A 13,921-nucleotide genomic window follows, 5' to 3' on the forward strand; every position below is an offset into this window, starting at 1 on the left:
TTTAAGACAAGGCTAGACAAATACCTTGCTGGGGTCGTTTGACCCCAGTACTCTTTCCTGCCATGGCAGGGGGGTCGGACTTGATGATCTGCTCAGGTCCCTTGTAACCCTACCAACTATGAAACTATGAAACTTCCTGCTTCACATGCTTCCTTAAATTCATTCTTTCCAGGGATCCTTCCTACTTTCTTTTCACCAATCAACTCTTCCCATACTTTCCACCCCTAAAAAAAGAGTGAACACTAAGAGCTGGAATTTTCTGAGGGGGTGCCTTGGATGTAAAAATGTTGAGAATTACTGTGTGAATACCTCAGAAATTTACAGAATCATCATGCCGGGGGGAAAAAACCAAAGCTATTAAACATTAGGACGATGGTGAAGCACTGGAACAGGTTACCTAGAGAGGTGGTACAATCTCAATCCTTGAAGGTTTCTAAGGCCTGGCTTGACAAAGCCCTGCCTGGGATGATCTAGTTGGGGATGGTCCTGCTTCAAGCAGGGGGGTTGGACTAGATGAACTCCTGAGGTCCCTTCCTTTCCTATTCTTTTTTATTCTGTTGAGGACAAATTCTGAAGAGCCCTGAAGAGCTTCTGATCTGATAATGACAACTTACAAAACATATCTTACCATATGATAGTAGTGTTGTGGATACTTGTGACATGATGTAAGTGACTTCCACTTTCAGTAATAGAGATTCTGAATGCTACTGAATAATGCATTATTCCCAAAAACATGAAGACTCTCTTCACCCTGATCCAGTTGTTCTCATGAAAACCTGGCAACACACTTCACTTATTTCATCTGAAAATAGTCTTTTGAGTATTTTAAAACTGTAACAATAAATGGCTTTTGTCAAACATCAAATAACAAATCAACCACTCTGGCTTATGAATATTTTTATTAGCATTTCAAAAAGGAATTGTATTTTTGCGCACAGAGCAGACTGGCACAATAATGGAAATCCGTCATGATAGGTAGAGGAGGAAGCAGAGTACAGACTGTATATTGCATTTTTCTACTTAAATCTGAATTTTCAGTGACAGTTAAAATGTGTCAAATCATCATTCTACTTAAGGTTCAAACACAAATTAATATTTCATTGTAAATTGTTCCATGCAATATGATTAGCCCCAGAAGTGCTGAAGACCAAATCATGGTAGCATTAAACCTAATACTTATTCACTTAATCAGGAACAGGAATTTCTCCAAATGCATAATTCAGTGCACAGCTATAAGAAACATGCAACCTTTTAGTAAACAATTCACGGAGGGGTCACATGCAATATCTGACAACATGTGGTGCTTTAGTAATAGTCAATTATTTGTTTGTTTTTTATAGTTGAGCGGTTACTGTTAGACTATAGACAAAATGTTTCTTACAGATATAATATTTTTGTTATCTCATCTACTCTAGATTGATCAAGACTTGACACTTGCACAAGGGAACTTTAATAACTAATACACAATTGTGTTACAGCATTCTTATCTAAATCTTCATGGAGCAATCATCTGAGGCACTTCGATATGAAAACACTGTATTCTGTGTACGGCCACCCTGTTCAATACATTCTTCATGCTAGCAGCCAAGGGGACATAACCAAGTTGATGACACAAGTAATTGGAGGGATTTAAAAGACAAGGCTGTTCATCCTGTTGTTTCAGATTTATTCGACTCCCTTCATAAACTCCAAGAACTCTGTAAAAGAAAGGAAAATGAAAGGCATGTGCATATTCAAAGACAATTGGAAAGTCACTCTGAATCAGCATTCTTTCAACTGATTTCTAAGATAACTGTATTCTCCTTATTTCTTGTCTCCTCTTCATATTCATAAACACCGCTTATCACAGCTAGTTTTCTACCAGCAATAGAAGATTGTATGTTACTCATTCTGAGACGCATGCCACTAAAATGTAAAACCGAGGACAAGCACAGGTAGGGAAAGATTCACGGAAAACTTATAGTGGAGGATGTTTCCCAAAAGATAGTGGCCTGGATCTCAGTTTGCAAATAAGAATTGCTCTCATGAATTCAGTAGATTTGTACCCACTTATATGAACTGAGGATTTGCCTCAAGATAACATTTGAAAAATCATAGCATTTACTTCTGTGGATTTTCAAACTCTATCCTCATACAAAATATCTGTGCATTGCAGCTGATCAGGATTTTTTTTTTAAATTGACAAAAATGTTTTGCAAAAAATGCAATCTTTTTTGAAAAGTGTTAATTTTTAATCAACTTATAGCATCATAGTTGTTTTTCCAAATGCTGATATTGATTAGCTCTCATATATATGTAATAGTCCAATATTCATTTTAAGCAATGATGACTTGAGAGCATGGCTTTTCCATTGCATTAGTGCATCTATCATTATAGATTGAGACTCTTATCCTAGAGCATGTTACTTGTATTTAAACATATGTACCATGCAGAACCCCCGCTAGGGTCAATGGGTCTATGTATAGACACAAGGGTCAGATTTCACAGAGCAAATTTCTGGATTAAGGCATAAATAGTGCCTTACGGAAACAATACTGCAGAGAGTAGCATAGACAGATTTAAAATGGAATCTAATGGGAAATGTGTTTTATTCACAAAATCAATATAATAGTTTTAGTTTATTGTTTTTGGGGAAAATAATAGTCCTAGCCCAGCCTTTAAATTTGTATGTGTGAAGTTAATTTGTAAATTTTTATATGTAAATTATGACAAACCATATCTATGCAAAGTAAGGGAACGATCTGACACATCACCATTCAAAGTATTCCTCTTACAAAATAATTTAGGTTTTCATGTGCTACAGTGTAAATCTGAAGGCTGCTTTGAAAATGTAGGATTAACAACCCTCATATTTTAGAGGTGAGATGAAACTAAACTTTAGAAAATTTGAAGACGGATTCAGATCTCCATCTCCTGCAATTCCCAAGTTGTGCACTTAAGAAACCTACCATCATAATCAATCTTGCCATCGTTGTTTTTGTCTCCATCTCTCATCAGCTCCTCTATATCATCTTCAGTGATGGTCTCACCTGTAGCCTGCAGCATGATCTTTAGCTCTTCAAGGTCAATGTATCCATCAGCATTTCTGTGCAACAGAATTGCTCAAAGTTGGAATAGCTCAATGTAGGGGAAATAGATGGGACATTCCAAACCATGTTATATCACTTCTACATAACTGCCCCTAGTAACCCATTCACTTGTACTTCCCACATAAATTAAGAAGATAAATAAATGAGAAGACATTGGCTCTCTCTTTTCTGGGGAAACCATCTTTTAAGATTAATATGCATCAGGGATGCTAAAAGAGAATGATGACTTTTTGTTTCTGATAATCAATAAAGACATATTTGCAGAAGAAAAAAAAACTTTGGTGAGTGATTTAGATCTTGGACTTCAAATGTGTCTACAGTTAAGGATGTACTTAAGTCATTTTCTAAAAGTCATATTGCATCTATTTTGTAAGATGGCAATTTTTAGTGTCCCTGAAGTTATTTTAAGTGTCAGTTTCTGCTGAAAGGGAAATTTTCATTTATGAAGAATAACAAAATTATGGCCTGTAACACTAATCTTTTTGTAAACTATTTGTTGCTCCAGCTATATTCAAGATTTTCTTTTGTGTAGATGGACAAAGCCTGATCTCTAGACCTGGCCTAATCTATAATCCTACAATCTATAATCCTAATAGTTAAATCCACTAATCATTAATTTTACATAATTAACACCTTTTTTCAAATTTGGCTTGCTCACAAGATTTCAATTAGTCTTAACTATGAAAGAATTAGAAGATGAACTTCAGCGCTATTTCATTGTCAGTATCATTTGGGGCAAAAAAAAGATACAACAGAGTGCTACATTTTGGGAGGACATTCTGTATTCCTTATATGCAATAAAAAGATTGACTCTTTGCTTTAAGTGCAAAACCCAGGACAGATCCTTTGGTTGTGTTGCGTTTGAGCTCTGCAATGTCTGCCCAGAGCCCTGGCTTTCATACAGCTTCAGAGCCCAGGTTTTGAGTGCTGCTGCTATCAGTCATTCCCTTCCTTTCTCCAGCTGCTGAATTCAGTAGGGAGGGGAGGGCAGGACTGGACACAGGCATGGGTGAACCAGGTGGCTGCCCAGGGCCCAGACAGAAAGGGGGACCAAAAATGGTATTATTATTTTTGTTGTTGCTGTTGTTGTTATTACCATCTCTGGCGAAGGGGGGCGTGGGGTGATACTAAAAGTTTTCCTGGGGCTGCCAGGAGTCTAGGTATAGTGCTGGGGGAGAGCAGAGAGGTGAATGGCAAACAGTAGCAGCGTTCACTTCCTGGGCTGCAGAGCCAAGTAAAAGCAGGGATCCAGCCAGACCCTGCCCTGATCAACTGCTGAGTTTGGAGTTCACTGCTGACATGGAGCTCCTGCAAGAACTGACTGTGACCAGGCAGTGAGCTCAGAGTGCAATGCATGTGCATGGTACCACCAAAGTGCTGTACCCTTCTTGCCATACCCACTTTCCCCCCATTCCTGGATTCACTACTGTGCAGAACTTAGTTCAGCCTTAACTGTGGAGTCATTACTGGCACCACAATAATAGATCACTTCTATTTGCAGGGTAGGCTTTTTTTAATTAATATAATATTTACTTGAATATAAGATGACCCTGATTGTAAGATGACCCCCCCCACCACACACACACACAATTATTAGATTCTATGCAAGGAAAAATGATACATTTCTTATAATCTCTCATGTATTGAATCTAATTAGTGAAGGGTTGTCTTAATTCATTCCTCCTCACCACTGCAGGGGAGCAGGCAGTGTGGGGGTAGGTGTAGAGGTTCAGCAGCTTGCCCTGTGCTTGTGCTTGCCTGCTGCCATCTGTCTGACCCCTGCCACCTCTACTCTCCTGTCCTTCTCCCTAGCATCTGCTCCTCCCTTTCCCCACCTCCCATTGGCGATGCGTAGGGGGTGCACGCGGGTGCACATGCACCCCCTGAGTATGGCGGTGCACCGCTGCAGGCAGTCACTGCTGCCAGTGCTGCCATGCTCCCCCAGACACCTGGGGCACGCATCATTCACGCCACCTCCCCAGCCTCTACACCCCCCTCCTTCTCCCTCATGTCCAGCCACTCTGCCCCCACTCTCCCCCTTCCTTTTGCTCTGTGTAGCAGGCTCCATCCCCATTCTAGCCTGGGGCATGGAACACAGTCCTAGCCCAGCTGGTGTAGCTGCCATGCACTCTGCTTGCTGCTGCAGTAGGCTGGGCTGGGACTGTGCTGACCCTGCCCATGCAGAGCAAAGGTAAATGGGAAGGCAGTGACCAAAGAGTGCATGGGGTGGGGGGAGACTGCACAGGGGGAGATGGCAGCATGAATGCCTCATGCCTCTGGAGGCTGGAGGGGCACAGCAACTGCCCACAGGTGGCAGCAGCAGTGTTGGCGGTGGAGGCGTGGCTGCGGCAAGCGGGGCCCTCCCACAGGTGGCTGCGGTGATGTTGGCAGTGAGGGCGGGCCAAACGGGGGACCGGCCACAGGCAACCACACCGGTCTTGGCAGTGGTGGGGAGGGCAGTGGTTGGCAAGTGGCAAGCAGTGATTGGCGACCGCCCACAGACACTGCCAGCAGTGGCCAATCTCAGGGGGTGCACATGGGTACATGTGCACCCTCTGCGCATCACCAATGGATGGCAGGGGTGGAGGGGTGGGGGTGGAGGAGGGGTGCAGGTAGAAGGGAGGTGGGAGGCAACCACTGCAGCTAAAGCTGGATCCCAAGTAGGTGCTGAACCTGGAGCTGCAGTTGCCCCCCCACTGCATTTTTACATCTTAGATGAGGGACTTTCCCTCCCCCCATGCAGGGCCAAATTAACCCTTTAGTGGCCTCTAGGCAAACAAACTCATGGGCCCCTACTTACTATATATTTATATTACTTTTTTCACTCAATAATTATTATATGTAAAATAAGCACAACTGGGCCCCTTCTTCACTTAGGGCCGTAGGCATGTGCCTTGTTTACCTATGAATTAATCTGGCCCTGTCCTCATGTTAAATGGGGGGGAAAAACTTCTTTTAGAATCAAGTAAATATGGTATATTACACTCAAGCCTCTTACTTATCAAACATTCTGAATAGATCTGAGAGTTCCTCTTCTGATTTTCCTTTGCTGTCATCTTTCATACATCGGACCATCATAACTAAGAACTCATCGAAGTCTACAGTGCCACTGCCTGAAAAGTGGAATAAATGAAGTTAGATCATGCTGAGGTCTGGAGGACAATTTGTCATGTCCTTTTCCTTTAATGAACATGCATATACACAAGATAGAGATTAAATTCCTATTGGTGATTTAGCTGTAGAATACTAGGTAGTTGCACTGAGAGCAAATGACAGTCTCAAAGATTATGGAGTAACAGAAATTATATGTTAGATTCACAATTGATGTAGTCATTTTGTCCTTACAAACTCAAAAAACCCCATATTCTAATATGTTAATAAGGGAAATTCTGATATGTTAACATTTCATGCTCATTGTGCATAGATGTAAATTTCCACATAAGGTACAAGACAGTGGAAAATGATGACCTATATTTGTACTATATTGTAAAAAAATGTATATTGGGTGTTTAAATGACATCAATTTTCCTTAACTCATAGGGTTTTTTTCATGTTGTTTAACCAACTTTTGGTAGCTTAGAAATGGATTATTGTTTCATTTTTTAGCTCTATTGTTTCTCTGTAGCCTTCATAAATTCATGGGTTTGTTATTTTGAAGTTGTTCATAGCTATAATAATTTAATTGCTGTTACTGGTATATATATTTTCATATTTAAGCTCTGAAGATTTTGTTTGGTGATAAAAATTTGCACATACAGAATCTGCACTCATAGAAGTTTCGATGTTTAACTTATAATCTTTGTCATGTGTCCTAGTCTGTACAGGTCCTTACTGTGTCCCCTGTAGTGTCTGAGTACCTGTGTCCCTTAACATAAGTTTGAGAAATCTATCTGCATTCATTACAGTAATAATAATCACTATTCTTAGCATCTTTCATCATTTAGTCTGGATTTGCCACAGGAGCCTACAGCACTAAAGCAAGCATTGAAATTCAGCAGGTGTGAGCACCTATATTTTTTGGGTTTCTTTGAAAATCTCAGCTATGCTATTTTATAAATTATGGGCCCTTTACACAAGTTGTACCATACAGGCAGAGCCCTGTACCCAACTAGAATCCATTAAGTTCTGGATCCGCGGTCAGGAAGGCTAACCGTACCTTGTCATGCATCCACAGATGCATCTCAAGCAGGTCCAAGGAGGTGGTCCTCCCCCTCTATGCGGCACTGGTCAGGCCACAGTTGGAGTACTGCATCCAGTTCTGGGCACCACACTTCAGGGGATGTGGACAACATGGAGAAGGTCCGGAGGAGGGCCACCCGCATGATCAGGGGGCAGCAGGGCAGGCCCTATGAGAAAAGGCTAAGGGACCTGAACCTGTTCAGCCTCCACAAGAGAAGGCTGAGGGGGAATCTAGTGGCCTGATACAAACTGGTCAGAGGGGACCAGCAGGCATTGGGGGAGTCCCTGTTTCCGCAAGCACTCCCAGGAGTGACTAGAAATAACGGTCAGAAGCTGGCAGAGGGGAAATTCAGGCTAGATATCAGGAAGCGCTACTTCACTGTCAGGGCAGCTAGGATCTGGAACCAACTTCCAAGAGAAGTGGTGCTGGCTCCTACCATGGGGTCTTTAAATGGAGGCTGGATGAACACCTTGCTGGGGTCGTTTGACCCCAGTACTCTTTCCTGCCATGGCAGGGAATCGAACTTGATGATCTGCTCAGGTTCCTTCTGACCCTAGAAACTATGAAACTATGAAAGTTTCCACGAGGGTGTAGAATTTCAACTACATGGAACAACTTATAAGAAATATGTACATATGACGCCTCTGAAAAGCACCACCATGAATACAGGGGAGGGTGACAACTGTCTGGCCTGCAATATATTAGAATGCAGGTAGATTTACACCTCATAGACTAACCAAAGCAGATGCATAGCACAGTTTTTGTGAGCTGAAGCTCACTTCATCAGAGGCTGTGGAATGTGCAGAAAGTAGTGTACAAGAAGGATAGAGAAATTAAAATATAAAATACAGGGGAAGGGAGGAGGGTGGGGAGGGCAGAGAGGAGGTAGCAGAGTAGTGCTGGGGGAGACAAGCAAACCAGCAGTATGCTGCAAGACAATAGGAGGTGATGAAATCTTAGGCAGTGAGACTGAGGCAAATTGTTAATCTTATGATGTGTCGTAGTATCTTCATTGTCCATGAAAACCTTCAGCAAACAAAAATCTGGTTAGTAGTGATCCACCTACTATAAATCAGAAGTAGAAGGACTAGGTAAAAGCTACCAAAGTGTGACATTCAAGTACAGCATTGAACATCACACAATGTTGTGCAGTGTTGTGGCACTGTGAATGCTTTGATGTGCACTGTTGGCACCTAGAAGATTTAAGAGAATAGCTTACCATCTTCATCCACCTCATCTATCATCTCCTGCAGCTCCTCAGGGGTGGGGTTCTGCCCCAACATTCTCATCACCTTCCCAAGTTCCTTTGTACTGATACAGCCATCCTCTGCGCCCAAGACAAAGATATCAAAGGCAGCCTTGAACTCTAGAGAGAGGAATTAGACAGGAAGGTGTTAGTCTCTGTTGATAGAAGTCAGCATTAAGGATATCAATAAAGATTCACTACTGTAGTAACAGACAAACCTCAAAGGAATGTCAACAGATTCCTTTTTAACTGTGAGCTGTGATTGTAAATAGATGTCACGTTGGTAGGAAATTGATTGCCCTGCTTGTGGCAACAGGGTCAGCTCAGCTCCATATTCATTTTAACCCACTACAGTCAGTCCTGATGAGCAGGGATCCAGCTTTTCTATTTGCTGCGGAAAGAGTCAGATTTTCTCCTTTAAACGAGAAAAACATGGGAAACCACCAGTTTTCTCTTGCAGGCTGGCAGAGTTCCAGCCTGCAAAGGGCTGTTTGGGGGCTGGGGGGAGTGGGACCAGGGAGTGCCAGGTGCACACACACACATGCACATGGCCAGCAACATGGCTAGGCTGAGGTGGAGAACAGCTCCCCCAGCTGCCTGTAGGTAAGTTTATGAGGGGAGGGGGCATAGGTGATGTGGGGAGGGAGGAAAAAAGGCCATGTAGGGGGGGTGCAGATTGAGGTGCCCATGCTGAGAGGGAGACTGGGGCTTGGCTGCACTGCCGGGCCAGATGGGATGGAGCCCTCAGGACCCCCGCACCTGCCCTGCACTGAGTCATTGTTTCTCTCCAGGGGATGCAGGGAAAGGGTGGTGGCTCCCACTGCTGTACACATCCCAGAAGTGCATGGGGGAGCATGCCCCTGGATCTGTGTGGAGCATGGCAGGGCAGGGTGTCACTGTGGGCTGGGGTGGAAGCTGGGCTCTTTCCCAGCCCAGCCTCCCCTCCTGCCAGGAACAGCCCAGCCCAGTGCAGCCCCGGCCCCAGCCCGCACTGGCAGCCTGTCCTGCCCCATGCAGATCCAGGGTCACATGCCCCCCGTGCCTCCTGGGGTGCAGGTAGCAGCAGGAGCTGTGCCCCCTGGACAAGCTGCTCACGGCTCAGTCCTGAACCCTGCTAGCTGTGCAGTGCCTGCCCCTCCCCTAGTTTCAGCCCCAGCTGCAGACCCACTCCCTCCCCACCAGAAGCCCTTGGCTGGGCTGCCTTGTGGCCCTACTGCTGCCCCACATTTTGCAGGGGATAAGCCCCATTAGTCCCGCACTTCTGCCGCCTATGGTTCAGGGCTTCCTGCTCTCCTGTCCTCCCTCCAGGGGCCTCTGCAACCCAGGGGGTGGGACCTGTTTTGGGAGAGTGGAGTGGGGTGGAGAGGCTCAATGCCACCACTGCTGCCCCTGCCAGGACCCTCACACCAGCCACACCCCCATTGTAATGTGCCCTCTGCTCACCAACAGCAGCAGGGGGCACAACTTTGTGCTGCCACCTTTGCTGCTGCCAGGCGGGCAGGGGGTGCTTCACCACCATGGCACAGCTGGCACAGGGGTCCCAACAGCAGTTGCACCAGCCTCCTTGCCCCACTTCACCCTCCTGTCCCAGGTTCTACCTGCAAGGCCACCTGGACTCCCAAGGGGAGGGTAGCAAGGCGGGCTTGAGCCCACAGTGGGCAGCCCACATCTTCCCCCACCCCGCACAGGCTCTGCTCAGCTCTGCTCCAGCTGTGCCACCCATGGAGTAGGGGCCTGGGCTCTGTACTCTATTCTGGGTGCAGCAGCCATCAGGTCCCATAGCCAGGGGGCTGTGGGTTGGGACTGAGAGGTAAAGGTGGGAGCAGAGTTTGTGGGTTAGAAGTGAGGGGCACTGGTAGTGTTGGGGTGGGTGTGGCTTGGGAATGAAAGTCAACTGCATATCAAGGCTGCTTAGTACCACAAAGCAACTGGGGAGATGACTGAAGTTTGACCTGTGTCCTGATGAGAAAAGGGGGCAGGGGGAGCTCTGATTTCTTATGATAAAAAACAAAATCAAACACCAGAATATATAGATATTCAGAAATTATTTTATTATGATGAATGAGGCACTGATTGGCTTCCAGATTTCTTTAAAATGGTAAATATATTAATAAAACATTGTGTTCAACTGACGCCTATATAAATAGGGGCTTCATTTTAATCATGGAAAAACATGGATTTGGGGGTTTTAAATGAGAGAATTTTGGATTTTTTGTAAGCAGAGAATTTGGGTTTTTTAAACAGAGAAAACCAGGATCCCTGCTGATGAGTAAGGAGTTTTGAAGACACTGTTGACAGCCATTGTCAGATGCAGTCGAGGAATCTAGCACAGCTAAAATGTAATGGTTCACTTTGCATACATAACCCCAAATTCCCACTTTTCCAGCTCTATGATTTCCATACATCTTCAATTTAAAAATATGAGCCAGATATGTCATAAGAATAGGCTTTTTCACAGGATTTCTAGTACAGTACTTCCTTTCCATATTATGTTTCAGGATTTTTGACATGGGATTACTCAGAGGCCTGACAAAATCCCCACTATATTTATTATATGTTATGTGTAACCTAAATAGCATTAAGATATGAAATAGCATTAAACATTATCATAGGAATTAGTCTTCTGGTTTTAATCCTTTTACTTAAGCCTTGTAATGAAGATTCATTTGCTTTGCACTTTATTTTGTCTGACTGCTGAAAGGTTGTCTATTAGGGCTGTGCAAAATTTTGCCGGTCATTTTATTTCAACACAGTTTTGACCAATTTTGAGGTCAAAATAGCAAAATTGAAAAAAACAAAGGCCCTCAAAATAGCCTTGAAACAAAATGAGGCTGGTTGAAACGTTTCAAAAGTCAGAACATTTTGACCATAGGCTGGGGATGGGAAGTCAGTCCAGCTGGGATGACGTCCCATCCTCAGCACAAGATCCTGTAGGGGAATGAGAGCCTAGCTGGGCCGCTTTCCCATCCTCTGCACTGGGAGTGGAAGGCAGCCCAGCTGGGCTGCTTTCCCATCTCCCACGCTAGATTGTACTGTGCCCTGCGCTAGCTGGGCTGCCTTCCACCCCTGGCACAATCTAGACAGGAAAGCAGCCCAGCTGGACTGCCTCTCACCCCAGCACTGGGGATGGGAAGTTAGCTTAGCTGGTCTGACTTCCCATCCCCAGTGAAACTTGAAGCAGTGTCGAAATGGCCTTTCTGTTTCAATGGAATGGAATGGAACAGCTGTTTTGACTCAAAATGAAATTTGAGATGAAACACTGTTCTGTTGAACTGTTGAAACTCAAGGCAAAACGGAACGGTGCCATTTCGCACAGCCCTATTGTCTATCACTTGTAGCAGCTAACTGCAGAACCTGGGTTGGCTGCTGAAGCCACAAAGTAATGCCATAGGTTGATAATGGACTTGCCAGAAGAGATAATCTTTTGTCCACAGTTATGTCAGTTTTAAAGATACACCTACCATTTTTCTGTTCTTCTGTCAACTGTTCAACCTGTAATTAAAATAAAAAGAGAAACTGATTCATTTTATTAGTCATCACTAATTGTTAACTTCATTTATATAACACACTACTGGTTCAAAAATGCTTTACAAATGTTAACTAACTCACAACTGCCCTTCTTGAGGTGTAGAAGGTATTTTAACTAGTGTAAGTGGTTTTGACACAGTAGCTTTTTAATATATAATGTAATTCTTCACATTTAAAAATATATTATTTTTTATTTTCCTGGAGTTAAATTATTTGGTAGAGTGCATGTACTAGAAAGCATCATTTAACTATTTGCAGTAGGGGGCCCAAATAAGAAATGCATTTTTCATATATAAAGAATACTGGGAATAATTAATTCTCTATTGTTGGGAGTCTGTAGATCAGAATTGGATGTCTTTCTAAAAAAGAGATTTTCATTTGGCCTCTAATTGTTGTCAGACACAGGAGTAACCAAGTGAAGCTCTATAGCTTGTTTTACATGGGCAGTTAGGCTAGATAATTGTAACAGGCCATTTTGACCTTAGATTCCACAAGCCTACCAAACTGTCTGGCCTAGTAGCACTCAACCTTTGGGTTCCATGAGTCAGATGAGTTGCATGGGGCTGCTCTGTGGGCCAGATAGGACCCAGTGCACCAGCACTGGGCTCCATACTATTCCCACCCAGCCCCACACACTGGGATTGGGCACCAGAGGCCAGTGCTGCCACCACCCAGCCTCATGTGCTGGGATAAGGTCCAGTGTCATGCTGTGTGCCCAATCTAACACATAGGGCTATAGCCTGCAGAGGTCCTCATGGACCTATGGGCCAGATGACACAGCAGAGGGAGTCAGATCCGACCTGCATGCTTGGCATTGAGTATTCCTGACCTAGCCCATTAATAACTGATTGACCTTCATAAAGATTCATCTGCATCTCCTTTTCGCTATTTTTGGATAAAGCATTCAGAGACTACTCTTTGCTTTTGTATGTTTTTGACCCATTCCCTAACATTCAACACCCATTGAAAAGAATCTTACAGCCCAGTCTCAATTGGGGTCAGGATGGGACCTGGAAGAATAAGGGAATGTGTTAAACAGGTATTTGTTTCCTGAGTTTTATAGCATTGATTGTCATGAAAATGGAAGGCATTCCATTCCATTTTCTATTGCAATCTTAAATCACTGGTGCTCCAGGGATGTATAGTGTGCTGCAAGAAGGAGGTAAGATGGAGTAGGTAAAAGGTGTTAAATAAAGAAACAAAATGAATTTACATTACTAAATTGGAATGAGAAAAATGTGTTGTTCACCCTCCTTTCTCCTGCAAATCTCAGGTTAAATAAATAGGCTGTGTGTTCAGAACTATGAGGTAGGAAAAGAGTGCATGCCTGAACAATGGCCAGGTCAGAGAGTAGCTCTGCAGTATTTCTGCAGCCTATTATAGGCTATAGGTAATAGTCTCCAGCCTGGCCTTGTTGCTCCCTCAGTCCACACCACGACTGCTGCAGAACATTGAGTTGGTGGAGAAGCAGAGGTGTTGTGACATGACTGGCATGCTTACTTTGCTATTACACATAAATGACTTCATTTAGCATAGTGTTCAGCTGTACTGGCCTGTAAAAGTATTTCCAATTTCTGCCATTATTATATCAAGCACAAATATCAATGAGGTCCGATTAGTATTCTAATATTATAAAAGCCTAAGTCTGCCTGTCTGTCTGTAACACTTTATTCGCGCTCTGATTGGCTGACAAACAGCCAATTGGAGGATGAAGAAGCATTTTGACAGAAGGCAGCCTGCCACCATGATGGTGGGGACACAGAGGATGGAGCGGGGGGCCAAGGGAGGGGCCTGGCTTGATCTGGCAGCAGCTGGGGGAGGGAAGGAGCAGGCCTCGTTTCCCCCTTGGGCCCAGGCCCACTCCTCTCCCACTCCCCC

At 44.0% G+C, this 13,921-nt stretch overlaps 2 protein-coding genes across 2 annotated transcripts in view; one reads left to right on the forward strand and one right to left on the reverse strand.

Annotated features, from left to right (window-relative positions):
- LOC109318265 (stabilin-1-like) overlaps window positions 1-13,921 on the forward strand; it is a 449,042-nt gene that overhangs the window by 116,028 nt on the left and 319,093 nt on the right. The gene's annotated exons all lie outside the window — the stretch shown is intronic.
- TNNC1 (troponin C1, slow skeletal and cardiac type) overlaps window positions 881-13,921 on the reverse strand; it is a 17,510-nt gene continuing 4,469 nt past the window's right edge. Inside the window, exons 2-6 of the mRNA XM_019547396.1 lie at window positions 11,977-12,007; window positions 8,489-8,635; window positions 6,088-6,202; window positions 2,949-3,085; window positions 881-1,697 (exon numbers count right to left, since the gene is read on the reverse strand). Of these exons, the coding sequence (XP_019402941.1) occupies window positions 1,666-1,697; window positions 2,949-3,085; window positions 6,088-6,202; window positions 8,489-8,635; window positions 11,977-12,007 (462 nt within the window). The 3' untranslated portion in view covers window positions 881-1,665. The remainder of the gene's footprint in view (window positions 1,698-2,948; window positions 3,086-6,087; window positions 6,203-8,488; window positions 8,636-11,976; window positions 12,008-13,921) is intronic.

The sequence above is a fragment of the Crocodylus porosus genome, unplaced genomic scaffold, assembly GCF_001723895.1.
Source record: "Crocodylus porosus isolate Cpor-Errol unplaced genomic scaffold, CroPor_comp1, whole genome shotgun sequence".
NCBI classification, from domain to species: domain Eukaryota; kingdom Metazoa; phylum Chordata; order Crocodylia; family Crocodylidae; genus Crocodylus; species Crocodylus porosus.